Consider the following 27,113-nt stretch of genomic DNA (forward strand, 5'->3'; position numbering starts at 1 on the left):
GTTTTGGGAGAATGCCCATATTTGGTAAACGCAGCAGGTATTCGCCGTTTACCATAACTCATTACCTTTATCATTACCATTTCTCATTACCAGAGGGTAAGTGTAGCTAAATATCACGGTGGCAAAAAGTTCAGTGGGGTGTTACCCTTGTCGTATTATACGCCTGGTCTATTTAAATTGAAACCCCTCTTGTGCGTTGGATGTGCGTTGAAACCCCTCGTGGGGCATTTAAGATCTTACGCCCAAAGCATCGATAACCTACCCGCAGGTGTCGTGGAGGGGACATCGCGTGACATCGATATGCTTCATCAACATTCTCCTCCACAGAGGCTAATGGGGAGGGAGATGGGGAGAAAAAAAAGATAAAGAACTGCGAAAGAAGAAGACAAGTGAAAGAGCTGCGAGGGAGAAAGAAAAGGATTATGGCGGCGACCTTTTCCTTTCTCTTCTCCTCCGCCCTCCCCCTCATATTCTCCGCAGCTCCACCATTTCTCAACCCGTATCTCCCGATACAATGGCCTCGGTGGTGTAGAGTACCTCATCAACTTGTCACAGTCCATCGACTTACCTCAAGAAAGCTTTGAGAAATATGACAATACCATTGCATTTAAAACTTTCATTGTGTTATTCAAAATCACAATGTCTACAACGTTATATATTAAGAATCTTTAATTACTGTATCATTCTTATAAAAGTCATCAAACTAAAGACGCGTTATAATGTGGCCTACGACGATGCAATCTTGCTTTTGATCCAGTCTGTATAGCTGCTCACTTTGGCGTACACACCATACAGATTTTTCCTTGCACAGCCACGCCCCCAGCTGACCACGCCCACTAGATTGAATCTTCCCCCTTTGCTACATACAAAAGGGCCTCCACTGTCTCCCTATAACGTCGATGAAAGGAATAAAATAAGTTTTTGTGCCACAAATTTGAAGATGGCACGAAATACCGTTTGATTGGTTCAATCAATCAATCAATATTTATTTACACGAGACACCTTTCAGCAAAAAAAGAACTATTTACAAAAAAAGAACTATTGAAAAAGGAACTATTAAAAAAGGAAATTTTTGTCTTTCAAATTAAAAGTGTTTCTCTTCCTTTCACGTTGTGTTCAATCAACACATTGATATAAATTTTCTGCTTTCTTTCGCCTATTATCCGACTTTTATACTCAGAAGAGTGTCGGACATAAGGTGCTGTTTGTGCTTACCCTATTTCGTGCCATCTTCAAACGAAAGGAATCGTTAGTAATCAGATGGAATCAATATAAAAGACGGTAAAAATTTGAGCTCAAGGCAATCAGTTAAATCACATGTTATGACTTGTTAACACTTTCGATTGTTGATATATGCAATCAAATTGAATCAATAAGACAATATATCTAGTACAATTCGACCTGGAGGCAATCATATGCCATCACATGTAATCAAATATAATCAGTACGATTACAATCGATCGTTATCGACCAATAGAAATGTGGTTGAAATTCTTCACGTGCTCTTTCAAAAACCAATCAAGTTTGATCACCAAAGTTTGCTGCAAATTCTTTTGCGATCAACAAACCGAAGGAAGATTTAAACGAATTACATTGGTGATTGAAAGAATGAATAGGGAATTTAGCTGTATAAAAGATTTGCGCACAAACAATACAACTAGGACGTTGGACGTAACCACACAATTGCGGCGACATCCACAGCTAGGGGAGGATCACAGATGAATCTCCCGGTATATAAAAAGTTTGAGTGACTTCCCAGGTCATCCACACAAAACAAAACCAAACAGAGTTCTACGTAGGGCCGTTGCTAACCAGTGGCGGACAACTGGGGGGGGGGGAGGGGCGAGGAGGGCGGGAAGACTTCCAAAAGAACATTGTTCCCCAATACTTTTGAGGACAGTGGTCTTTTGTTCTAAAACAATAGGAAAATGTGTCGCATTCTTGTTAAAATAATTAACTTAGGCTTGCCCCCCTAATATTTAGGCTCGCCCCCAAATATTTAGGCTTGCCCCCTAATATATGACCCCCCCTGTTGCTAACACAGTAACAATGCAATCTGTACCCTCACCTGACAGGCGTCAATCCCGCCGTCCTTGTAACCAGCGCAAATCATGTTGTCAGTGTAGGAACCAACGATTCCCAGTGTGTCTTTGCAGGTTTTCTTGTCTTTGATTGGAATCTATTATAGACGAGAGCTGTGTTGAATATTCACTATATTACAAACACCACTACAAGACACGAAGTGTAGAAGTTTTATATCTGCAACTAGTATACGGGGTTCGGCGTAATATGACCAAAGACGTGCAAAATGAAAAACGAGGTTTATAGTTATCACAATGGTTGAAAAGCAGTAGATCCTTATTTAGGCCTCAACTACTCTGTAAACGAAATAATTTTGACCAGTTGTTGTTCTTTCAAAGAGAAATTTTAGGCCTGTTATCGAGTAGAAATCTTAGGCCTGTGTTCTCAAAGGGAAACCTCAGCTGAAGACCAGTAGATCCACAAAAAATGATCATATTTTGTTGTCTAGTTCGTCAGAAATTTGCTATCAAATAATCCCTCTGTTTCATGGGAGATAAGGAAAAGTGGGCGGACATGGACAATCCGGAGAAGTATCATGTTTTACTATATTTAGGAGAGCGTTTCCTGACCCTAGGCGACCTGTCAATTGGTTCTAAGTTATTCCAAGAGAGCTTCTAAAATAAGGCATGTCTAAAATTACGTTATAGGACAGTCAAAAAACACTGACTTATGCAGGCAGAGAATTCATCAACGTGTATGATTCGAGGTTTAGCGGATTATCCGAACAGGATTCTCCTTTTCGTTTTATCTCATCGTTGTATGCAGTTCTTTTCGGATGGGGTAACCTGTGTTCTGGACCCCTGACTCTCTGAGGCTCAAGCTACGAGGAGGCTCCTCAATACGGGGAACGATGTGGGCAATATTTTGCCGATCCAAAATATTAAATTCACGTTTTATGGAACCCACAATATCAATATCGAGTGTTTAGTTTGCGAAGTCGCAAACATATTTTGTTGCTTTCTTTAATTTTTGCGGTTCCTAAAGATGTTTAAAAACTCAAACCATAAATTTTGCTATAAACCCCTGTATAATAAGGCAGTGACTATCCTTCTAGGGGGTCAGTATCTTTAATAGAAAGACAGGCAAATGTTCTAAATAGAGTACAGAAATGATGACGTCATAAATATCTATTTTCAGAATTTTTTAATTTTGATCCAAGAACCTGAAATGGCATCGAGAAAAACCTCTAAATTCACAAATTCAGTATAAGGTATCACGAATTGGTTGAGATATGACCAGATGAGCACAGGCTCTTGCCCCATCAAACCTCTGTAATTTGGTCACCGTTCATAACTTTATGAACCAGGCCAGAATAACAGTAATCCGTTAGCAAACCTTCCGTTGGCCATATCTCGCCCAATTTTGAGCATAACTAAGTGATTTTGCATATTGCGAGGTATTTTATGCTGTTCTTTTAGATAATGTGGTCAAATTTAAGAAATTCTAAAAAAGATTTTTTATGACGTCACACTTCGGTACTCTATTGGAGTGTGTGGAAGACAGTGTAAAGGTTTCAAGCAGGATACATAAAGACTTGACTACCAGGGGCGCCGGTACCCTGGGTACCACACTCACGTGAGTCTGGTACCCAGGGTAGGGCGCCGGAAGCATTTTGAGGCGGCGGGGGCAGCTACTCAAAAAGGGCACATTTTTAATGACTACTATTAGAATTATAACAAAAAATGATATAACTTTGGTACTGATAAAATGTTTAATCTAGAAGGCCAGTCTAAAACACTCCATTCTGTTGTTTAGGCTTTTACTGGGTTGGAGGGGGGGGGGGCACCTTAACATGTTTGAAGGTAGGGAGACGTGCAATGCTTTAAGGGTACCTTTTTCTGAAAACTGCAGAATTATCGGTATCAGTTCTTGTAATATGTGCAGAACAATGGGTACCATTTTCGAAAAATATGGCAAAATTATTAGGAGGGAGATTGAGCGTTAAAAAATGAATGTCCAGTTAGAAATGAAAGTATGGAGTATGTGCAATATTGAGGTTTTTAGCTGAGGATATGCAAAGTTTGTTTGATGATTTTGTTGTGCTTTAAAATGTTATTTGCTTTGCGGAATTATGGGCATAGTTTGAATCATGTTTGCGGAATTATGGGTCACATTTTTCAGACACGTGCAGAATAACGGGTCCGAACTTTTTGATCAAAATAACATGTCCCCGTTCAAAATTAGGCTTAGTTAACCCAACACCACCCCACCCCGTGGGCTGTTGGCTGTCGTGTCGTCTCACGCTGCATTGTGCTAAAAGTACATTCTGCAGTTGCGAATAAAATTGCAAATGAATTGTACAATGGCAATGACTTGTGAGCTCTGGCAAGCATTCTTTATAGCATTAAATTGAAGTCATGATTGATCAAGGGTTTCCATCTTTGTTACCTTCTTTATTGGTATGGCAACTTCTTTCTTATAAATTCTGATGACTTTGCTAAAGTCCACTTCATTTTTAAAAGCTTTTAGATTACTTCAATTGAAGCTTCTACTAGTTAACTTGGATCAGTGTTGCGTATTGCATTAGTGTTTGACATGCTCTACTAGAGTCCGTTAAAAGGGGCCCCATCTCAATTTTCCCTTGGGACTCAAGCCGCCCCCGCTGCCCCCGCTGCCCCCACTGCTCCCGCTGCCCCCGCTGACCCCGTGCTTCCGGTGACCTTGCTTACTACACTGTGTAATTGTTTCAAGTACAGTTTGTGATTTCTGTTGATCGCTAATTCAAGTTTGCTTCATTACTACAGTGGCAGAAATTTTAGGGGGAGGGGGGTATAGGACCATTGGTTTGCGAAACACCACCTGCTACTTAATTGAATGGGACAGGACACAGAACACAGGACACAGGACACCGAACACTTAACACATGACACACGACACACGGCACAGGACAGAATTGAATTCAATATGGACAAATAAGCTGAGCTCTAAACAAGGGTTGTATATAAGAAGTACGTTGAAAAGAGCAGGGAGATAAAAATAAATAAACGTAACATATTACCCTGGCCTCCTGCAATACTTTAGCAGTTTTTCCACCTTCTGTGATTCGTCCCCACCCAGTGACATAACAGCTTTCATCGGCCTTTTCGTCTTCGCCTTGCTCTGGCAAGCAAACTGGTTTTATAAGCTGGTTGTATTCGACTGGCTTCTCCAATTTCACCAACGCGATATCGTTGTCATAGGAACCGGCTTTGTAGTTTTCATGTCTTATGATCTTAGTGACGCCCATGACAACTTCCCTACCTACAAAGAAAATTATTGCCATCGTTACAAAGAGGGTTTGAACAGAGCGAGATTATGAAAACCAGGAAGATAGAGTTTTTAGGCATCCCAATTAGAGGGAGGGGGTAATTAGGGGCAGTTGCCACTCCCTCGCCGAGTTAAAGCAAGTCTGGCGCCCCTTTTTTTGGATATTGTGCTTCCCTTTCGAAGAATGTGAATTAAGTGAAAAAATAGGTTCAAGGATTACCTCAAAGTATAAAAACAGCGATTGAGAAAACTTCCTTAAAAAGTGAATAGGGGGCCTTCTGTCAGTAGTTAGGGCCTAAAAATGTTGTATAGAGCGTACACTCGTCACCAATTTCTAAAACATTTCAGCGCCCCCACTACCAACTGCCCCTCCTTCAAAATTGCTATGGGTCCGCCCCTGAGCCAAGGGAAAGGAGATCTTCCGCTCCTCCTCCACCTTACTTTTGATTGTTATAAAATTTGTCTTCTCGCCTTTGTTCATCATCTCACATTTATACTCTGTAGAGTGTCAGTGAAAAGCACGAGCAGTTTGTGATGTGTTCCCGCTTATACTTCTACCAGTTTTTGTTATTTGCGGGTCTATTGACTCGGTCACATGACTCGGCCTTTGTTCCGGACGTACGTGCGGATAAATCCCATTAAAAATATCCTTATAAATTTTCCCGGATAAATTTTCCGGGACCGGATAAATTTTCCCGGTCCCTTGAACTTGCTTACCCTTTTCAAGCATTCGTATAAGTAGGACGCCTGTTATGTAGTACAGATTTTCCCGGTCCCTTGAACTTGCTTACCCTTTCCAAGCATTCGGATAAGTAGGACGCCCGCTAAGAAGTACAGATTTTCCCGGTCCCTTGAACTTGCTTACCCTTTTCAAGCATTCGGATAAGTAGGACGCCCGCTAAGTAGTACAGATTTTCCCGGTCCCTTGAACTTGCTTACCCTTTTCAAGCATTCGGATAAGTAGGACGCCCGCTAAGAAGTACAGATTTTCCCGGTCCCTTGAACTTGCTTACCCTTTCGAAGCATTCCGGTAAGTAGGACACCCGCTAAGTAGTACAGATTTTCCCGGTCCCTTGAACTTGCTTACCCTTTTCAAGCATTCAGATAAGTAGGACGCCCGCTAAGAAGTACAGATTATCCCGGTCCCTTGAGCTTGCTTACCCTTTTAAAGCATTCCGGTAAGTAGGACACCCGCTAAGTAGTACAGATTTTCCCGGTCCTTTGAACTTGCTTACCCTTTTCAAGCATTCGGATAAGTAGGTCGTCCGCTAAGAATTACAGATTATCCCGGTCCCTTGAACTTGCTTACCCTTTTCAAGCATTCGGGTAAGTAGGACGCCCGCTAAGTAGTACACTTTTCTCAGTCCCTTGAGTAGAGTATACTGTATAATATTTCATAAGGAAAGCAAGAGAACGCTCTCGACATATAACGAAATACCGACTCACTTTTTTATGGACCGGATAATCAAAGTCCGGATAAACGGTAGGTCAGATAATTGAATAAGTGCTGTACATATACCTGATGACAAATCAAGGTCATGTTCCGCCAGCCTCACTTGGTATTCATCAGGTTGTTTTGTCATCTTCCCGGGCCTTCCAAAGCAATGGGCAGCGGTTACAACCCACTGTTTGTTAATCAAACTTCCACCACAGAAAACTCGTCCAGGCGCCCTTTTGAAAACGAGACCAACTTGCCAGGGCCAATCGCCGACAGCGGCATCCTGACCTCCTACCACACGAGCCTTCAGCCTCAAGCCACAATAAGGGCCGTTGATAAGGTTATCAGTTTTAAGAGAACTAATTCCCCCAGTTTTAGTACCTGGAAAGATATGAATAAACATAGGCAAGGCGAGATTGCGATTGAGCTTGTGGTACTAAGCTGGCCTTACTAAGTGAAACTACTGATGGCAGTTAACTTCGTGGGCTCATGCTCCTTGGAGCGAGGGTTCATGCCAACAGTGTCTGAATTTCATCCGCTTTCTTCTGCATTTAAAAAAACCAAGTCATGTCTATAAAAGGTTTGTACGTTTAAATATATAGCAAATAAGTATACATGATAAATAATGAATAAATAAATAATTTATTTACAGTTGGCAACGAGATCTAACACCAAGCGTATTTAACCCACTGTTTACAATGAGTACGAAAGTAATAATTTATCAAAAGCCTTTTGTACACACAGATCAGCTGCAATCGAAAATGCTTAAGATTCTGTTTCTTTTAAAAATATGTATTGATTGGGACTCTTTCAGGGCCTACGCCACCAGGGGGGGGGCGGAGGGGCCCTTCCCCTTTTTTGCGAAGCAAGTGGTTTTGAAGCAGCAGTAAAAGGGGATAAGCCTTGGCCCCCTACTTTGGCCAAATTCGTGGCTTAGGCCCTGTCTTTCATCTCAGTAGGCAGCTTTGCCTTATTTTTGGCCAATAATTCTAATGGTCCTTGGGCCATATGCTGTTGTTATTGCACTGGGGAAAAAATTTAGCAGTTGGCCGGAAATTCATATTTTAAATCCGCTTCCAGTAACAAAACATCGTCCATTAATGTTGGATTCAAGCTGTTGATAGTTTTATGTATAATGCCCTCATGAAATGTCTATTTAAGTAAATTTTGTAAAAATGTTGGATTCTCAAAATATTTTTGCTAGAAAGGTATAGCCTTTTTGGGTATCTGCTGTAGAAATTGCACGCGTTTCCAAAGGCCAACAACAACAACAGCAAAATGCAAATGATAGTCTTGCAATTCACTTAAATTCAATGCAATTCAATAACTATTAAGTTCTCTTACGAAAAACAATCCAACTTAGTTGAAATTATACATTGTGTAATGCAACACACCTCGCGACCTGTTTCCACTTAAGTCGCCCAGTTCGCGCGAATTTAGTGAATCGGTGAAAAGCGAATTGACGAATCAGCAAATCCAAAAATGCGGCCAGTTGCTCCATAGTGCAACTGCGGAGCGCTTGTACGTTTGTACGTTTCGGCCGCGCATTTGCAGCGAGAAAAGTTGTTAAGGTATACGCACGGACAAAAATGAATTCCCTCAATCGTGCGACAATAGCAAATCAACTGGAAATCAGACTTCGGTTTGGGTGTATTTGAATTCATGCAGCAGTGTTATTTGCGCAAATCGTAGGCGCACGAATTCAATAATTGCGTGCAAAATGTACCGCACGCAGTATGAACGGCGCGCAAAATGTTAAACGTTTCTTGCAGGTGCTCTTACCCTTAACATGCATGCAAATGAAAGTGATGCGCGAATTCAAATACACCTAAAGCTGGTTGATAATATACCTTTGCACTTCCCACAACTCTTTTGACAGTTAACATGCATCCATTTTGGATTTTTGCTGCATTCACCGGATTTTGCCCATAATGCGCATTCTTTCGTGTCGTAAAGATCCTTGCAAGTCGATGCAACCGTTTCTAAAAAAAACTTCTACCTTTAGAAATTTTGCCACCTCAAATGAAGTCTGTGTAACAAATACTTCTAAAGACATCTCATGCTTTGAAAGATTTTCAAAAGTTTTATATGATAACTTGAAAACATTTTTTCAAATTCAAATTTATCCCAGTTCAACAGCATAATTCACAAGTAGGTCACTAGTATCATTTTAAGAAAAAGAAGATTACAAGGATGTTGTTTAGGTACAGTACAGTATTCATAGAAAGCAGTATGTTCAAGGACACTGAGAAAAGCCATAATCGTTATCGAGCCCAGTGTTCTACAGGCACCGCGGAGCGTCGAGAAAAGTTGGGGGGTCTAAAAAAGTGGGGGGGGGGGGGGCTGAAACCGTATAAAAAGAGGCTTTTCTGGTAGTGATACTTAATATTTGGCATTTTTTGCAAAAATTGGAGGGGCTTAAGCCCCCTAAGCCCCCCTGCTCCGCGGTGCCTGTCCTAGGGTGGAAGTCCACTTAATAAAGATTGGATCGAGCTTCTATTGTCACCAGAGTGTCGCCACCCGAAACGAGAGCTCCAGAACAGCCAATGCTAGGATGAGGCAATCACTGCCACTCCTAGCCATGTTTTCAGCTGCTCTGGCCTTGTTTCTTTCCAGCCCTCATACACACAGCAATGCAGCTCTCGCGTATCCAAATCATAAAAGTATTGGTTTTGAGGTATGGCTTCCCACTTTGTTTTGGGCCCTCTTTCTTTTGAAATTGAGCAGGCTTCAAATTTTGGTGTTTCAAGACAATAGGAAGCTCGATCCAGTCTTTTTATAGATCCGTGTGCAAGTCAAGGCGTTTAACTTTTGTCACCTGACAGCGCATATATGGCCGGTGCAGATATAAATGGTGATTGGCGCACTTAGCTAATTGGTGCTTGTAAGTGTGTATGAGCTGCGTGTGTTGTGCGTGTGTTGTGCGTGTGAAGTGCGGGTGCGTTTTGAGGACAACAGATGCATATTTGAGTCTCAATGCTTGAGAATGTGAGTCATGATTACTTTGTAAAGTGTAATAAAACAACTACGGGCCAGTGTATTTGGTGTACTCGACAACAAAGAATACCCTTTAATACTCTTTTTTATAAGAACCTGAGTCTCCAAATTGGACAAGAGTTCAGAACAAACTAAGAGCAAGCTGAGACTGAACTACTGTAAATTATAATTTTGAGCAACGTTTCATCTCAAAACAAAAAAAAAAGGATTTTCAGCAATGTTTGGGTGGTTTTTTGGTAAATTTTTAAATGGAGGTTGTCTCACTCACTTGGTTGGCGAAAGAGGCCTGAACCCATTTCTGTATTTTGATAATTGATTTAAAGAGAATCTTTGCTGAAGAAATCCAAAATAAAAATTGACTTGTTTATAATGGGGTACCCTTTAAAAACAAACGTCGTACATAAGAGTTGCTTAAGCCAAGGTGGGCTAGAAATAGATAACCAATGAGAATCCATTCTCGAAATTGGCACGTGATTGCTTTTGCATCTTTTGTGTTGTTCTCTCAAGTTGATAATTTTTCGTCAGACAATAGATAATAATTGGATGTGTGATGTTTTCATGGCTTCATAAACTTCGTGGCTTTAAGGCGACAAAACATGGTTCCGCAACTGACGTTCTCTTGTGACCATATCTTCCACAATGTTTTAACAATCGAGCTATCTCTAAACAACTTGTTTATACATCCTCCGAATGTTAGAAAACCCACTTAAAGACAATCTATAGAAAACATAGAAACTATAGAGGCCTAAGCCATCTGCCAATCAACAATTGGCCAATCAGCGAGCATGAAACTATTGAAACGCTTACTGATTGGTCTATTTTGATTGGCAGATGTTATTCCTGTCAATCAAAAATTGGCCAATCAGCGAGCGTGATAGTATTCAAACGCTTACTGATTGGTCTATTTTGATTGGCAGATGTTATTCCTGTCAATCAAAAAATGGCCAATCAGCGAGCATGATACTATTCAAACGCTTACTGATTGGTCTATTTTGATTGACAGGTGTTATTCCTGTCAATCAAAAATTGGCCAATCAGCGAGCGTGATACTATTCAAACGCTTACTGATTGGTCTATTTTGATTGGCAGATGTTATTCCTGTCAATCAAAAATTGGCCAATCAGCGAGCATGATACTATTCAAACGCTTACTGATTGGTCTATTTTGATTGGCAGATGTTATTCCTGTCAATCAAAAATTGGCCAATCAGCGAGCATGATACTATTCAAACGCTTACTGATTGGTCTATTTTGATTGACAGATGTTATTCCTGTCAATCAAAAATTGGCCAATCAGCGAGCGTGATAGTATTCAAACGCTTACTGATTGGTCTATTTTGATTGGCAGATGTTATTCCTGTCAATCAAAAAATGGCCAATCAGCGAGCGTGATAGTATTCAAACGCTTACTGATTGGTCTATTTTGATTGGCAGATGTTATTCCTGTCAATCAAAAAATGGCCAATCAGCGAGCATGATACTATTCAAACGCTTACTGATTGGTCTATTTTGATTGACAGGTGTTATTCCTGTCAATCAATAATTGGCCAATCAGCGGGCGTGATACTATTCAAACGCTTACTGATTGGTCTATTTTGATTGGCAGATGTTATTCCTGTCAATCAAAAATTGGCCAATCAGCGAGCGTGATAGTATTCAAACGCTTACTGATTGGTCTATTTTGATTGGCAGATGTTATTCCTGTCAATCAAAAAATGGCCAATCAGCGAGCATGATACTATTCAAACGCTTACTGATTGGTCTATTTTGATTGACAGATGTTATTCCTGTCAATCAAAAATTGGCCAATCAGCGAGCGTGATAGTATTCAAACGCTTACTGATTGGTCTATTTTGATTGGCAGATGTTATTCCTGTCAATCAATAATTGGCCAATCAGCGGGCGTGATACTATTCAAACGCTTACTGATTGGTCTATTTTGATTGGCAGATGTTATTCCTGTCAATCAAAAATTGGCCAATCAGCGAGCATGATACTATTCAAACGCTTACTGATTGGTCTATTTTGATTGGCAGATGTTATTCCTGTCAATCAAAAATTGGCCAATCAGCGAGCGTGATACTATTCAAACACTTACTGATTGGTCTATTTTAATTGACAGATGTTATTCTTGTCAATCAAAAATTGGCCAATCAGCGAGCGTGATACTATTCAAACACTTACTGATTGGTCTATTTTAATTGACAGATGTTATTCTTGTCAATCAAAAATTGGCCAATCAGCGGGCGTGATACTATTCAAACACTTACTGATTGGTCTATTTTAATTGACAGATGTTATTCTTGTCAATCAAAAATTGGCCAATCAGCGAGCGTGATACTATTCAAACGCTTACTGATTGGTCTATTTTGATTGACAGATGTTGTTCCATGTCAATCAAAAATTGGCCAATCAGCGGGCGTGATACTATTGAAACGCTTACTGATTGGTCTGTCTTGATTGACAGATGTTGTTCCATGTCAATCAAAAATTGGCCAATCAGCGGGCGTGATACTATTGAAACGCTTACTGATTGGTCTGTCTTGATTGACAGATGTTGTTCCATGTCAATCAAAAATTGGCCAATCAGCGAGCGTCATACTATTGAAACGCTTACCGATTTGCTTATTTTGACTCAGCCCCTAATATAAGAGCTATTCTTATTTGCAAGACTTCAAGTCTCAAATATGCACCGTTGTTCAACAAAATTTCACCTTTCGTCTTTTCTTTCTCCACCTTGTTACAAAAACCACAAGTCTTCATGCAGTTCTTCTGCATAAAACTAAAAAATGATTGCGATTTGGCGCAATATCCGGCCCTTTTCCAGTTAACACAATCTTTCTCAATGTCCTTGCAAGGCTTGACTTCCTCAGCTGTGAAAAGAATTCGGCAAACTAGATAGATACTTTGCTAATAAAAAAATCACGCAAAGAAGATTATTTATTTTCATTTATTATTTATTCATTATTATAGACGTTATGATTTAGAAATGAAGGTGGCGTTGGTGTAGTATTCAGGCATCGTGCACCATTCCAAAGTGGGAGGGGGGAGCTAAAAAAGGGCGTAAATGGAATTTGTTGAAGCCTTTAGAACGCCAGAAAGCGGCCTTTTTAGAAAATACATGCTTCTTTCTACTTATTGAGGCCTCTAAGACACCGGAAAGCGCCCTTGATAGAAAATGCTTCTTTCCATTTATTGTTTATAAACAGTCCAACTCAGAGAAGATATCAATTACTAAAAAAATACATTTAACAAACTAAGACACTAAATAGTGAACAAAAAATGGCTTCCAGTCAGGAAGAACTGCTATTTCTTAGGATCCGTTAGAGTAAACTTTCCTTAATTTCCAAGAGTTTTCTAACCTATTATTGCAAAAGATGTAACAAAGACGAAAGTCCGCTACTTCAGAGTAACTCATGACATGAAGACAACGACACGTGATATGAGTAAATAATTGACTGAATTGGAGGTTAGTGGTTAAAGTTTATATACAATCGTAATCGAGGCTATAATTACACAATCACACGAGGTTAGTCTTACAACAAAAAGTGAGGTGGGGAGGAGGGGGGGGGCGGGAGGGCTGCGCGGTGCCTGATTTTATTCGGCAATCATCATCATCAGGTACCATCTTCTATCAGAAGGTTGGCTACCATAACCCTCCAACTATCCCAAAATCTGAGTTTTGGTTTGTTCTCATAGTCATGGATAAAACTAAGGGGCTAATAGTAGAGATGGGCCCCCAGAACCACCCCTACAGTGTTTTCAAAGGGAAACCATACCTCTGTCCAGGAGTTCTTCCGCCCGAAGCCGTTGACCCCTGGAGTCGTAGCTCATTCGCCCTCCTTGCCGGTCTCCCGCCGTGTTAGCCGTTGGCCATCGCTCGTAGCCCTGAGCTAGGGAACCCTGCCAGGTGGTACCAGTCGGGCCATACTGCACCATTTGGCAATAGTGATGATTATGATTAGTGATGAAGATAGCGACTATGATGATTATGATGACTTTTCTTATTGCTATTATCATTGATAGTTGTGATGAAGTTTGATAATAATCATGATCATGATTTATGATGTGTTACCATTGCAAAAACTGATCATTGCAAAAACTGATCATTGCAAAAACTGATCATTGCAAAAACTGATCATTGCAAATACCTTTGGATGCACATATCTTGCAGGTATCTTGGCAGTTGTCTTTCATGAACGAGTACCACTGGCTCGATTTAGAACAAAACCCTTGCTTGGCCCAGTCTTCGCAATCAGTATCTTTATCTTTGCACTTCTCTGGAACATATCAAAAATTTTGATCATTATTAAACACCGTAACTCGAAAGAACACTACCCAATACCAATAAATGCAAGGCCAGTTGAGTTGGTTCAAAATTGATTGAGGTATGGTCGGTGAAAGACGTGCCAATATATTGCTGTTGCATTGGCCAGGTTTCTGTGTTTTGGTACCTTGACCAAATTACAGTTACACTCTGCTCTTTTGATAAGAAAAATTCTTTAAGAACACGAGCCTCAAAATTGTTTCGGGACAAAACTTTGACTACTCACAGTAAAGCTCGACCTCTTTCCTATTTGCAAGCATCAATGTTCTGCTTATATAGACGTAAGCAGGTTTCGCGATTTCTGGTTTAAAAACAGGGGGTACTCACCCTCACATTTATCACAACTCTTTCGACAATTGCTCAGCATGTAACCAGGGTTTGAACTGCATTCACCTGATTTAGCCCAACCACTGCATCTTTGATCATTGTCAACACAAGCAGTATTTAGGCCTAGGAGATAAATAAAAAGTTGAGATGCACATATTTTTATATAGCTTTATCGGTTACTAACGATGGGCATTCGGTCTATGAAAACATCAGACGTATCGATAAAATATAATCTCATTTGACAATGACGTAAATGGCAACATGGGTCTGATTCGGATGTTGCACGAATGTCTCATGCAGTCGTATCCGCTGTACAAGTTGTATTAGAAAATGACGCCTGCAATGCCTGCCAAAAGTCTTGGAACACTGACGTCATTTTCCGAAGTCAAAATCAATCATCCCCCTCTCCTCTACAGAACAATGTTGGTTTACTATTAAACGGATTAGGATTTTAGGAAGCTTTTTCTTTTGCGCTTCTTTTATGATATTTGTCTAATTTGTCAACATTGTTCTAGGGAGAAGGGGGCGGAAGTAGTTTTTTGGGAAAGGAATGAAAGATACAAAATGCAATGCAAGTAGCTGGGTGTTCCAAGTACTTTTGGCAGGCATCGGTATTAACAGCCCAATTCGACTTGTTCACAAATGTCTCCATAAAGTCGTATAGGCCGAAAACAATACGACTATGCGACACCCTCAACAAATACAATCCAAAGTTTTAGATCTAAACCTTGGAACTCCTCAGAAACAAACGCGATGTTCAATAGAGCACAAGATCATAGTATCATAAGGTCATAAGTATCGCGAACTTAGAATGTTGTAAGGCGATAAACTCACAAATAACTCGAAATAGAAGTTATATATTTCTTTCAAGGTAACAAAACAATAACGAACTGGTTATATACTCTCGTCGCACACTCGCTTTTTTGAATAGTAAAAGTCATGTCTCTGAAGCTCCTCACCCCCACGCGCTCGCTCCTTCCCCGCGGTTAATTATAAGCAGTTTTTATTTTACACACACTCCCCCCGTTTGGACCGAATAGGTACCAAACGTCAATGTTAATCATCTTCTAATTCCTTGTCTTCATATGCGAATGTTTCTTTTACTGAACTCTTGGCAATTTGTGCAGCTCGTCGTTGTGGTCTAAACTCTTTGGCTTGTGGGTTCAAATTCTCGGCCTTCTTTGTCTCCTTTTCCGGTAAATCGCAATCTATCTCTAGAGGATATAACAACTGCACTGCCCGTTCTATCTTTGTCTTTCCTGTTCTTAGCCTTGCGCCTCGAACAACTCCATCTTTGCCTTGAATGACTTTATCAACAATGCCTATGTTCCATTCGCCTCTGTTACGTTCGTCGCCTTTTATCAAAACTACTTTTCCTTCTTTTATACTTTCTCCTCCGTCCTTGCACTTTAAGTTGTGTCTTTCCCTGAGTGATCTCATGTATTCTGACTTCCATCTCTTCCAGAGGTTGTCGCGACATTTCTGCAGATATCTTGCTCTCTTGCGCAAATCCCTGTCCTGCACCCTGCAGACCTCTGACTCTAGAAGAGCGTTCTGATGGCTCAACAGCATCATGTTTGGGGTTAACAGAGGCATTTGCACATCATCCTCAATATAGCTTAATGGACGATTGTTAAGCGTTATCTCAACATCAAGCATCATTTCTTGTAGCTCATCATAACTCAGCTTTGCTTTTCCTAAAATTCTGTACATTACTTGCTTGGTTAAACCTATGATTCGTTCATACTGGCCACCCCACCAGGGGGCTTTACTCAAGTTGAATTGCCACTTGATGGACTGCTCTCTTAAGAAATCATGGAATTCCTCATCTTTCATTAGTTGTTTTAACCACTTTGCTGCAAATTTAAATGTCTGAGCGTTGTCTGAATAAATCTTTTTAGGCCGTCCACGTCTTGCTGTAAACCTTTTCAGGCATTGGAGGAAAATCTTTGCTGTTGTGTCAGGAACAACTTCCATGTAAACAGCTCTCGTTAGACTGCAAACAAACAATAAGATATGTGCTTTTCCTTCTCCCCTTTTTCTTGTTATGTGACTAATTGGGCCTGCATAATCAACACCGACTACTTCGAAAGGTCTTGTTCCTTCAGTTCTGTCTTCCGGCAATAAGCCTGGTTTTGGCTTGGAAACTGGTCGCGCATTGAATCTTTTGCAGGTGTTACACTTTTTGATGACTCCTTTTGCTAGCTTTCTCAATCTTGGAATCCAATAGTCCTCTCTAACTTTCGCCATTGTAAGACTTGACCCTCCACAATGAGTGCTCAAATGCGCATAGGAAACCAATTTCTCACTAAATAGAACATCGGTTGGGAGAAAGATTGGGTACTCTCTTTGAATTCTTCCTTTACAAACATAGATTTCTCTCTCATCTTTCTCTAACCCTAGTTGATTTTGTGTTTCTTTGAACTCTAGCTTTACTTCAAACTCTCCTTGAACTTTTCTAATCCAAAATGCTATTACATCTTGCAGTTCCGCAGTTGTCAATGGACCGACTCTTCTGTCTATTTTCTTTAATCTTGAGTTAATTGCAAACCTTTTCAACCAAGCTGTCACTTTCATTGCTTTAAGAAATGAGTACTTCTCTAGGATCCTTTCAGTTAGTACATCTCTTATCTCTCGTCCAACCTTGAGTATTTCCTTCACTGGCTTTGCCTCTAGCTCTGTATCAGTGTCTGCTGTTGTCTTTATATCTTTTGGCCACTCTACTTGACATTGAATCCAATCTGGTCCTCTGAACCAATCATCTGTCAATTTTTTAATATTGCTTCCTCGACTTGCTATGTCAGCTGGGTTCAGTTCAGATGGTACATGTCTCCAAACTATATAATCTTTCTCCTTAATCTTTGAGACCCGGTTACTCACAAACTGTTTATAACGGTTCTCTCCTCTCACCCAATGAAGGGCAACAGTGCTGTCAAGCCAAGCATAGACATTTTCAATTGGGTGTCCTTCAAGTGCTCTTACTACGTTGTCGACGAGATTAGCTGCCATGTGTGCAGCTACCAACTCAAGCCTTGGAATTGTAAGGTTGTTCTTTGCAAGGCGAGACTTTGCTACCAAAAGTCCTTGACTTTTCTCAGACTCCTGCCTTATGACTGCATAAACTATAGCTGCTACCCCGTCTATACTCGCATCTCCGAACACGTGTAGCTCAATCGAAGTTATTCTCCCCTCTTTCGTTGGAATGCTTCTGGGTATTGCTACTCTTTCTGGCAAATTTTTACTCCACTGCACGAATCTTTCATTGAGGTCTTTTGGTAGTCCTTCATCCCATTTGACACCTTGTTTACATGCATCTCTGAAAATGATCTTTCCAACTAGGGTAATTGGTGAAATAATTCCCAGTGGGTCATATATTGAAGCCAGATGTTGCAATAATTCTCTCTTTGTTGATCCTCTTCCTTTCTCTTTCTTTATTGAGACTGCAATGGTATCCTTCTGTTTGTCCCATGTAAGCCCTAATAGTTTGGACTCTTTGGCCTTTGTTCCCAGCTGCTGTTTGGCAAAACTCTCTTCTATTTCTTCTTGATCACCATCATCTGTCTCTAACTCTTTTCTGTTTGAGTGCAATTTGTGCAATGTAAACTTTGCACTGTCGAATATTTCTATGGCTGACTCTTTCAATTTCTGTACCTCTGTGATGGATGACCCACCTAGCAGAAGGTCATCGACGTAGATGCTTCTTTCAATTTCTGAGACTTCCTCAGGAAACTCTGCTCTACATTCTTCAAGATGTTTCTTTACGGTAGCACAAAGCAAAAATGGCGATTGGCTGCATCCAAACATTACTCGAGTGAATCGATAGACTTCAAGTTTCTCTAAATCTCTGTCTTTCAACCAATGGAACCTTAACACATCTCGGTCCTGCTCTTTAATTCTTATTTGTAGGAAAGCTTGTTTCATATCTGCGCATAGTGTGATGGGTTGTAATCTGTTTCGCGCCAAAATGTCCCAGATCAGGTTTTGCAATGGGGGGCCTGTTTCGAGGCAATCGTTGAGTGATGGTGATTGATCGTTTGCTCTTGCAGATGCATCGAATACAATTCTTACTTTGGTCGACTCTGCTGACTCTCTTACTATGGCTCGGTGTGGCAAATAAAACTTTCTTCCTTCTTTGCTCTGCCAGGTAACTTTCTCTATAATTCCTTCTTGCTCCTGTTGCAGTAGTATTTCTTCATACTTATCATAAAGCTCTGGCTGTCTTTCTAACCTTTGCACGAGCCTTTTCAATCTTGACTTGCTTCCTTGTTCATTGTCTGGCAGGTCTGGGATCTCTGATTTCCAAAGAAGACCGGTCCTGTACCAACCTTCTGGGCTCCTTTCCAACCGATCTTTGAAATCTTGGATAACTATGTCTTTCTCTGCTTTGTCCTGTATGCCTAGGACATCTAGTGAACATAATCTATCAAAATCGGCAAGTGCTGACTTTGCGAAAAACATGTTATTTGATTCTATCTCGTATCCAGGTGACATTATAGTCCATCCGAACCCTGTAAGCTCTGCCACTGGCTCCCCTGGCTTCCCTACTCTAGGCTTTGTTGGAGTTTTTATCTTTGCATAGTCACTAGCTCCTATGATAAGATGTATTGGTAACGCTTCTTTGTTTGATCTTTCTTCCATATACACACCTTTAAGGTGTGAAAATTTCTTAGTCATTTCTCCATAGTTTGGGTTAGGCACTGTCAAAAGCTCCTTCCTGTTCACTTTGCTCACATCTAAGTTTAGACTGAAACTCTGGTCTTTGCTCTCCACCCTCAGATTATAGATTTCGATCTTTGCTATCTTGGTGGACATCATCATGTCTATCTGGCGTTGTTCTCTCTTGATTGGCTGCTTGGCGACTTTCTCAATTAACTGTGATGATACATAAGAGCTGCCAGCCCCTGTATCCAACAGGGCTCGACAGAGCACTCCTTCTACCTTCACTATAACAACTGGGTGCACCACACCTTGTTCCCCAGTAACCAGAAGAACATCTCCCTGTTTCTCAACTTTGTCGCAAACTGAAGTGTGGTGCTTTCCCCTACAATTTCGGCAACTTCCTTTGCTTGTACAGACTGATGCTTTGTGTCCACTGCTTGTACAATTAAAACACAATCTTTTTTGCCTTAAAATTTCTCTTCTCTCGCTCACTTTTACAACCTTTTTGCACTCTGAAGATTTGTGGTTTTCATGCTCGCAGTATACACATGATCTTGGTAGATAATTGGAATTCCTTGTGGTAAACATCCTGTCCCTCCCCTCAGACTGTGTAAGGGGGTTCCTTTCAGTCCATTTACTCAAGGCTTCAATTAGCTGCGGGAATCCCCATTCTTGCCATTGGTCATCTAATCTCACCAAGTCAGCTCGTATCCCTTCTAGCTTATCCAATGTGAGCCTTGTGTAACCTGAAATTGATTTCAGTCTCCCTAATGATTCAAGTGCTTGTACACTTGGCAACAACTTGTTGAAAAAATCATGGATTTTGTGTGGGTTTGACCCCCTTATCACTGGTAACTCAATAATACACTGTACATGTGCATTTATAACTTCACTTGGCCTGCCATATTTAGACTTCAATATTTGTTTAGCCCTCTCGTAGCCCTCACCATTGTGGATCAAATTCTCAATGTTTATACGTACTTTTGGCTCTATGAATTCTTTCAAGTAATTAAACTTAGTGACAGGGTCTAGGTTTTGCTTATCGACTTCAGTCTCGAACTGATTCCAAAAGCGGAACCAGTCTATATGTGTTCCTTTAAATTTGGTGATACTTAGCTTTGGAAGCTTCACTGCGGTTACAGGCTTTTCCCCCACGAGGGATCTCCCCTTCAATTCAACTAATTTTGCCTCTAGTTGTAATCTTTGCTCAAATTTTTGTCTTTCTAGCTCTAAATCTACTTCTTGCTCTTTCTTTTTTACATCATGTTTAAAACTTTCAATAATTTCTTTCATACCTGCAGCTATGGGCTGAAACTCCTTCAGTCTTTCCTCGATTCCGATTCTCCATTTCTTTACTTCACTGGGGATTTCCCCTTCCTCTAGTTTCAATTCTTGTATTTGAATTTTCAGCTCCTGAATTTCGTCCACTTTCGTTTCGTATACTCTAGACTGTCTCTCGATTTCCTTTTGATCCTTTCTCTGCATAATTTCGTCAGTTTCTTCGTTCAGATACGATAAAAATCCAAGCTTTTTGTCGATTTTCTTGACAAACTCTTCCACGACGGCCATCTTGAATTCACAGTCTCACTTATTATGAAATTTCACTCACTTCTCACTTTCTCCCATCTGGGTGGTGCCACTGTATCGCGAACTTAGAATGTTGTAAGGCGATAAACTCACAAATAACTCGAAATAGAAGTTATATATTTCTTTCAAGGTAACAAAACAATAACGAACTGGTTATATACTCTCGTCGCACACTCGCTTTTTTGAATAGTAAAAGTCATGTCTCTGAAGCTCCTCACCCCCACGCGCTCGCTCCTTCCCCGCGGTTAATTATAAGCAGTTTTTATTTTACACAATAAGGTCATACCATCATAAGGTCATAAGGTCATACCATCACAAGGTCATACAATCATAAGGTGATAAGGTCATACAATCACAAGGTCATACAATCATAAGGTGATAAGGTGATAGTATTAACAAGTAAATAAGGTCATAGCATCATGGGGTCATAAGATCATGATATCAAAAGGTCATATGGTCATAGCACAAATGGTCATAAGGTCAAAGTATCATAGAAGCATTTATAACTAAATAATGCAATGCGAAAAATTTTAGGACAGTTCTGAGAAGTTCAATAATATAAGGTAATTGCTTTAAGTATTTAATCCCGTCTTCCATCGAACCTTTCATCCCAGCCTCTATCTCATCATCTACTCTATTTTCCATCGCACTTTCTATAGCATTATTTTGAACATAGCTTCGGTAGAGCGTAGACGCAAATGAAACTCCATATCGTTGATTTTATCTTTAAATATATACAAAACGTGACTATAAACAACTATAACGTAAACGTAACTTGTTAGCCTATCATGATCTTGTATCGTGTCTTTATCGTAACTTCACTACTTCAAAAAACTTAACCTTACAATATAGGGCGTGAATATATAACGTAAGAAGACTGGGACGAGTAGGAATCCCCCATAATGGCGTGGGCTGCGAAATATAATGACTTCACAACACATATCTTACATCCCAACTTTCATGTTGTCAGTTATTTTTCTACTGAGCTGGCACACAGGATGATCCCTGGATGTTTACATGCAATTTTCATCCCATCTTCTGATTTTTAACATACCTCCCAGCTCTTACCTCACGCACGTTATTTTTCTTCATAAACATGCAAATACGCGCCTGCGCATAAATTATAATGTCATTCAGCCTTCCAGCCGGTTAAGAGTTTCTGTGGGATAATCGCATCCCCAGACTTGCTCTAAGTCTATTTTATGCTTGAGAGAGGAGTATTGGTTTCCCTCCTGTGTACCTCTGCGGGGGAGACGGACGACGGGAATTTGCACCTCTCCATCCGTCCGTCTCCTTCACAGAGATACACAGGAGGGAAACCAATACTCCTCTCTCAAGCACGAAAAAGACTTAGAGCAAGTCTATCGCATCCCAACAGTTTGTATGCAGTATGCTGAAAGGTCGTAATCTCACTTGCCTTGTCTTTCCCTATTATAACGTGATGAGAATTGCATAACTTTGTATTGAAAGATTCAAATTTCAAGGATTACCATATTAAGGTTTATAAGCTTTCATTCTATTATAACGTGATGAGAATTGCATAGCTTTGTATTCCACGTCTGCTCATGGAAGATTCATGCCACGTCTGCCATAAAAATATGCTCTAATACTTGTTAAAACCAAAAGAATGAATAACAGGGTAAATATTTCGAAGAGGTATTAGCAAACTTCGTAGGGGTAGAAAAACGATACTGCGTGAAGACCACAGCTGAGCTGGTGTGCGAAATTATATCGGGAAGGATTTGTTCCCGTTTTGTTTATTATAGAAAGGTTGGTCTAAAGCTGGTCCCACTTGAGCTGTAACCCGTTGCAAAATGTTTCTTGCGTGCACCCCTGTGTGATTTATATGATGTCTGGGCAAGAAAGGTCTGCCACCCTGACAGAAGGCTTTCTTAAAACAATCCAAGGCTAGGACGTAATCTTCATTTGAACATGCTATTTCTATGGGTCATACACCAGTCAGAAGAGGAGCAAACAATATCCCGACAAAGAGGCTGAATGTGAAAACGAGACGTAGTCGGTCATACTAAGACACTTTCTCTGATATGAGGCCCCCCCGTGCCCTTTTCATTGCTAGAAAATACCCATTGCGGATTCCCCATGCCTATTCTTGCTGATGTAAAAGCAGTTTTAATGCAACCACACCATAAAGAAAACTTTACATTAAACCTCTCCCCACTATTAATCCAAAACATTTCCCTTTCCCCAACATTAAAAAGACCGATAAGTGGGAGGACGTGTACGCCGACTCCCGGCCCCTGTTGCCTGTCATTTTTATCCCTTTTTACAAAGTTATCCGCTTTCTATTGGCATAAATTAACCTACGTAATAACAATGCTAACCTATACCAGCAGGAAAAATTAACATGGCATAAATTAACATACATAATAACTACGCTAACCTCGAATTCATTTGTACCTAAGATTTGATCCTTCGTTTAGAATTAAGACGTTCACTCCCTGACAACAATTTTTGATAAAAAAGCTACCCTGGGTAACGGAGCCTAATGAATGCGGGGTAGTGTTGGGACTTGTATCATGCTTTTTAAACGATTTTTTCTACAATGAAACCAACGCTTGGATTCTACAATACCACTTGCCTTGTTGAGATAAAAGGTCACGTCGCCATGATAGAGTATACCTAGATACAAATTAAATATATTCTATTTCGCGTAGACTTAGACACAAAATTTAGCACTAACAAAATCCTTCAGGCTCTTCAGATATGTATTTCAAAAGATCAGGTAATTGGTATTACAAATTCTTTTAAAAAGCTGCGTCAATTCTTAGTTGTCTTGACGGCCTAAATTTCTGGCTTCGCCCTGATATGATTGGGTATGTTTTCCGTATGTAAAAATTAGCACGCACGTGAATTTTAATATTCTACGCAAAATGGCAGACATACTTCTTCGTTTCCGGTGAGTCATTTCCTTATCCAATTATTCGTTCATCGATTGAGTAATTGAACGCAAAATATTTTCTTAACCTTGATAAATGGCGTAAACACATGATTTCCCGCTTTTTTGGTCGCAGCTTAGCCCCAATCTCCCAATTTTTTCGCAATAATTTAAGCGTTGAAAATGTCACGTTTCCAGGTAAATACTCAACCAGGGCCATGTGACCACTGATCTATAAAAAAGACTGAATCGAGCTTCTAATATGACCAGAATGTCGCCATCCGGGTATAGGGCCCCAGGACAGCCCATGCTAGGAGACGGCCTTGAGTATCAGTCCTAGCAACGTCTTCAGCTGTTCTGGTCTTGTTCTTTTTCAGGACTCATACACAGCATTGCAGCTCTCACGTCTCCATATCGTTCAAGTATTGTTTCTGGGGAATCGCCCTTTTCCTTTTGAAATTGAACGGGCTTCAAACTTTGGTGTTTCAAGACAATAGGAAGCTCAAGCCAGTCTTTTTTATAGATCAGTGAACATGACCCTTTTCTTTCAGAAACATTTCAAGGACTGAAATTCGATACTAGAAAGACTTTAATCTCGGCTTGTTGAAATGCACCACATAGGGGTGGGGGGAGGGGGGATTGGGTTGTCTGGAATCATGAAATTCGACCACTGATCGAAAAACTACTTTTTAGACCAACAATAAAGAGTCTATTATGAGATTTGGAAAGTTCTCGAGAGATAACAATGCATTTTGGAAAACAACCTTTCAGTTTAAAAGAGGTAAACTGCAACAGTTTCCATCAGAGATCAGATAAAATATTTTAAATGAATTTGAAAAGTTTGGGGCATTCTCGCGTACAAGACCATGGGCTCCGACAAAGGTTGAAATGTGGGGGGGGGGTGAAGGGAAAATTTAACACCCATTACAAAAGATTTTGAAAATAACTCTATTGTTTTGCAAAAATGTGGGGGGCCTTGGCCCCTTCGTCGGAGGCCCTGAAGACAACATAGTATAGCGAATGCATATCCGAGATATTTTTTTCTAAATTATCCCTGCACACCTGGTAAAGTTTGTGACGTTTTGAGATCTGGGCATAACATGGGTCTTTCCTTTTGCTTAGTGCAACTGAAGAATCAAGTTTCCTTAAGATCAACACATTCCTGCATTGGTTTGATGATAGAAATAACGACCAGTCATGTCCATTTTCTTATCTTCGTCGATATCCTTGGCTCAAGGATAGTTATATAAACTGTATACACAATTGAAGTGCTCCGTTTTACCAAAGTGCAGACCAGCCACCACATAGCTGCAGGGGGCAGAGGGGGGCTGTGCCCCTTTTGTTTTTGACATTTTGAATGAAATTTTGACAACGAATTGCGCCCTCTGGCTACAGTTTTCCAAATGATATTTTGAAAATTTGGCATATCTATAATTCCATGGCCTTGATTTAGTCCAAATATATCTGTTTGGTAAATATCCGGTTTCTTGTTTTAAAGCCTGCCCCCCATCAGGTATGGTTCTTCCTCGAGTTTGCCCCCCTCCCCCCCTCCTAGCCGAAATCTACAGCTACCGCCAGTCTGCAGAGTATGGCATGTGCACACCGGAGATATTTTTGTGCAAAACCTGTTGCACACCGGGTATTTTTTAGTGTGGCAAATAAGATTGGTGTGGCTTGGTGTGGTCCCATATAAAATGTCAGCTGATAAAAACAAGCACAGTCGTGTATGAACAATTTGAGATATCATGAATCTTACTTGACAAATATACAAATAAAAACTTGCGCTATCTTCAACAGTATACTTCACATGCATTTTTACGGTGAAATGCAAATTTACAAATTTTAACCACAACAGGGAAAAATAGTCGGTGCACACCAGCACACCAGACATTTTTGGTGGTGCACACCGGAGATCTCGTCGAAAAGTGCCACACTCTGCAGACCGGCAGCTACGTGGCTGGTACAGAATTGTGCAGTTTAAATTTTGCTCTTGCACACCTGAGGACTTGTAGGAAATTGCTATCCAGCTCACGTTAATTGTCTATGGAAATTTGATAATTATAATCGTACAAGCGGGGACATATCTTTTGGACGATTTTCAACCTATACTTAACAGCGGTAAATAACATTGGTATACAAACCTTGCAAGATCGAAGACAATATGACCAGAAATTGCATCAAATTGTGCAGCTCCATCGTTGCCAGAATGAGTTTTCGCTCTGTTTTATTCCGGAGAGTCATGTGACACAATGTTTGCAGTGCCAGTTGGATATCAACAAAATAATGTGAACTTCGCTGGCATTCCGGTGTTAATCTTGCGGTGCAATTTGACCCTCTAATTTGGCAGGGTGTTGCATGGAGTTGCTAAATAAAGAGTAGCATTGTCCTGTAATCAGGGTTCTCGCCAAAATAGGGGTTACGGGAGGCGCTGTACCCCAACGCTTTGTCCATTAGCACATACACCCTTTTTTTATAAGAACAATTTTATAAGAACACGAGCCTCAAAAAGGGTCAAAATTTAAGCTGAGGCTGAGCTACTGTAAAATGAAATTTTGAACAACGTTTTATCTCAAAAACGAGGATTTTCAGCCATGTGTGGGTGCTTTTTCGGTGAATATTAAAACATGGCGGCAAATTAAGTTTGTGACTACGCACTTTGTTGGCAAAAGAGGCCTGAACACCTCCCCAGAACGAAAAGCTAGAAATCGCACTGCTTATACCCTATAAATTTAAGAACAAATTAACAACAATCCAGCCTCAGATTTTCGGAAAAATTAAGAACAATCAGCCTGAACTCAAATTTACTGGTTCTTATAAAAAAAGAGTGTACAGTAAAGTATTCCGTGTTTTTGCCGTGCAAATACAGAAACCTTTCCAAACAAGTAACCTTTTTGCAACCATTGTAACGTAATTAGGTTGAGCCATTAATTTTGAAATAAAAACGCATAAAAGCAGCGTATAAGACTACCGTATTTATCTTATGACCACACCTATTAAAGATTGAGTGACGTCTTTTTTATCGACAAAAATCATTTCTTAAAAAAGTTCTTCGGCTCCCCCTGCTGTAATTGTAATCCAGCTGTGCAGGGCCGTGGCTTCCATTGTTCTAGGGGGTCTCATACGCTCAAGAGTATCTAAATCCTTTACACTCTTCTTGTTAAAAGAACAATTTTGTAAGAACACGTGCCTCAAAATTGGTCAAAAGGTGAGAACAAATTAAGAACAGGCTGAGGCTTAGCCAGGGGCGGATCCAGAGACGCTCTATCTCTTCAGAAACGCTCACTTTGAGAAAGCATCCAGGGGAACCGCCCATAATTACACGGATAAATTTGGTAATCATTTACACAAGGTTGCCACCATTTCAACGATGCCACGATTAACGTGTGCACTTCAGAACGTGTTTACTTTAACGATCACCTCTTATTGCCCCCCTCCCCCCCATTCCCCTAAGAAATTTACAGTAATGAAATACACTCTTTTTTTATAAGAACAATTTTATAAGAACACGAGCCTCAAAATTGGTCAAAAGTCGAGAATAAATTAAGAACAAGCTGA

The 27,113-nt window shown here is 40.3% G+C and overlaps 1 protein-coding gene across 2 annotated transcripts; it reads right to left on the reverse strand.

The window, feature by feature from the left end:
• Positions 1-601: 601 nt before the first annotated feature.
• Positions 602-25,857, reverse strand: LOC135690222 (trypsin). 2 transcript variants are annotated; one of them, XM_065207722.2, is made up of 9 exons: positions 25,700-25,857; positions 14,417-14,539; positions 13,914-14,042; positions 12,477-12,635; positions 8,617-8,748; positions 6,848-7,147; positions 5,081-5,322; positions 2,069-2,179; positions 602-888 (listed from the first exon to the last, which is right to left on the reverse strand). In XM_065207722.2, exons 1-9 carry the CDS (start codon positions 25,797-25,799, stop codon positions 727-729), a joined length of 1,458 nt encoding a protein of 485 aa, XP_065063794.2. In that variant the 5' UTR covers positions 25,800-25,857; the 3' UTR covers positions 602-726. The 2 variants fall into 2 exon arrangements, with proteins under 2 accessions (XP_065063794.2, XP_065063795.2); XM_065207723.2 differs by lacking the exon at positions 12,477-12,635.
• Between the last annotated feature and the right edge of the window lie 1,256 nt (positions 25,858-27,113).

Source organism: Rhopilema esculentum, chromosome 1, assembly GCF_057945365.1.
Source record: "Rhopilema esculentum isolate cy_ngs chromosome 1, ASM5794536v1, whole genome shotgun sequence".
Taxonomy (NCBI): domain Eukaryota; kingdom Metazoa; phylum Cnidaria; class Scyphozoa; order Rhizostomeae; family Rhizostomatidae; genus Rhopilema; species Rhopilema esculentum.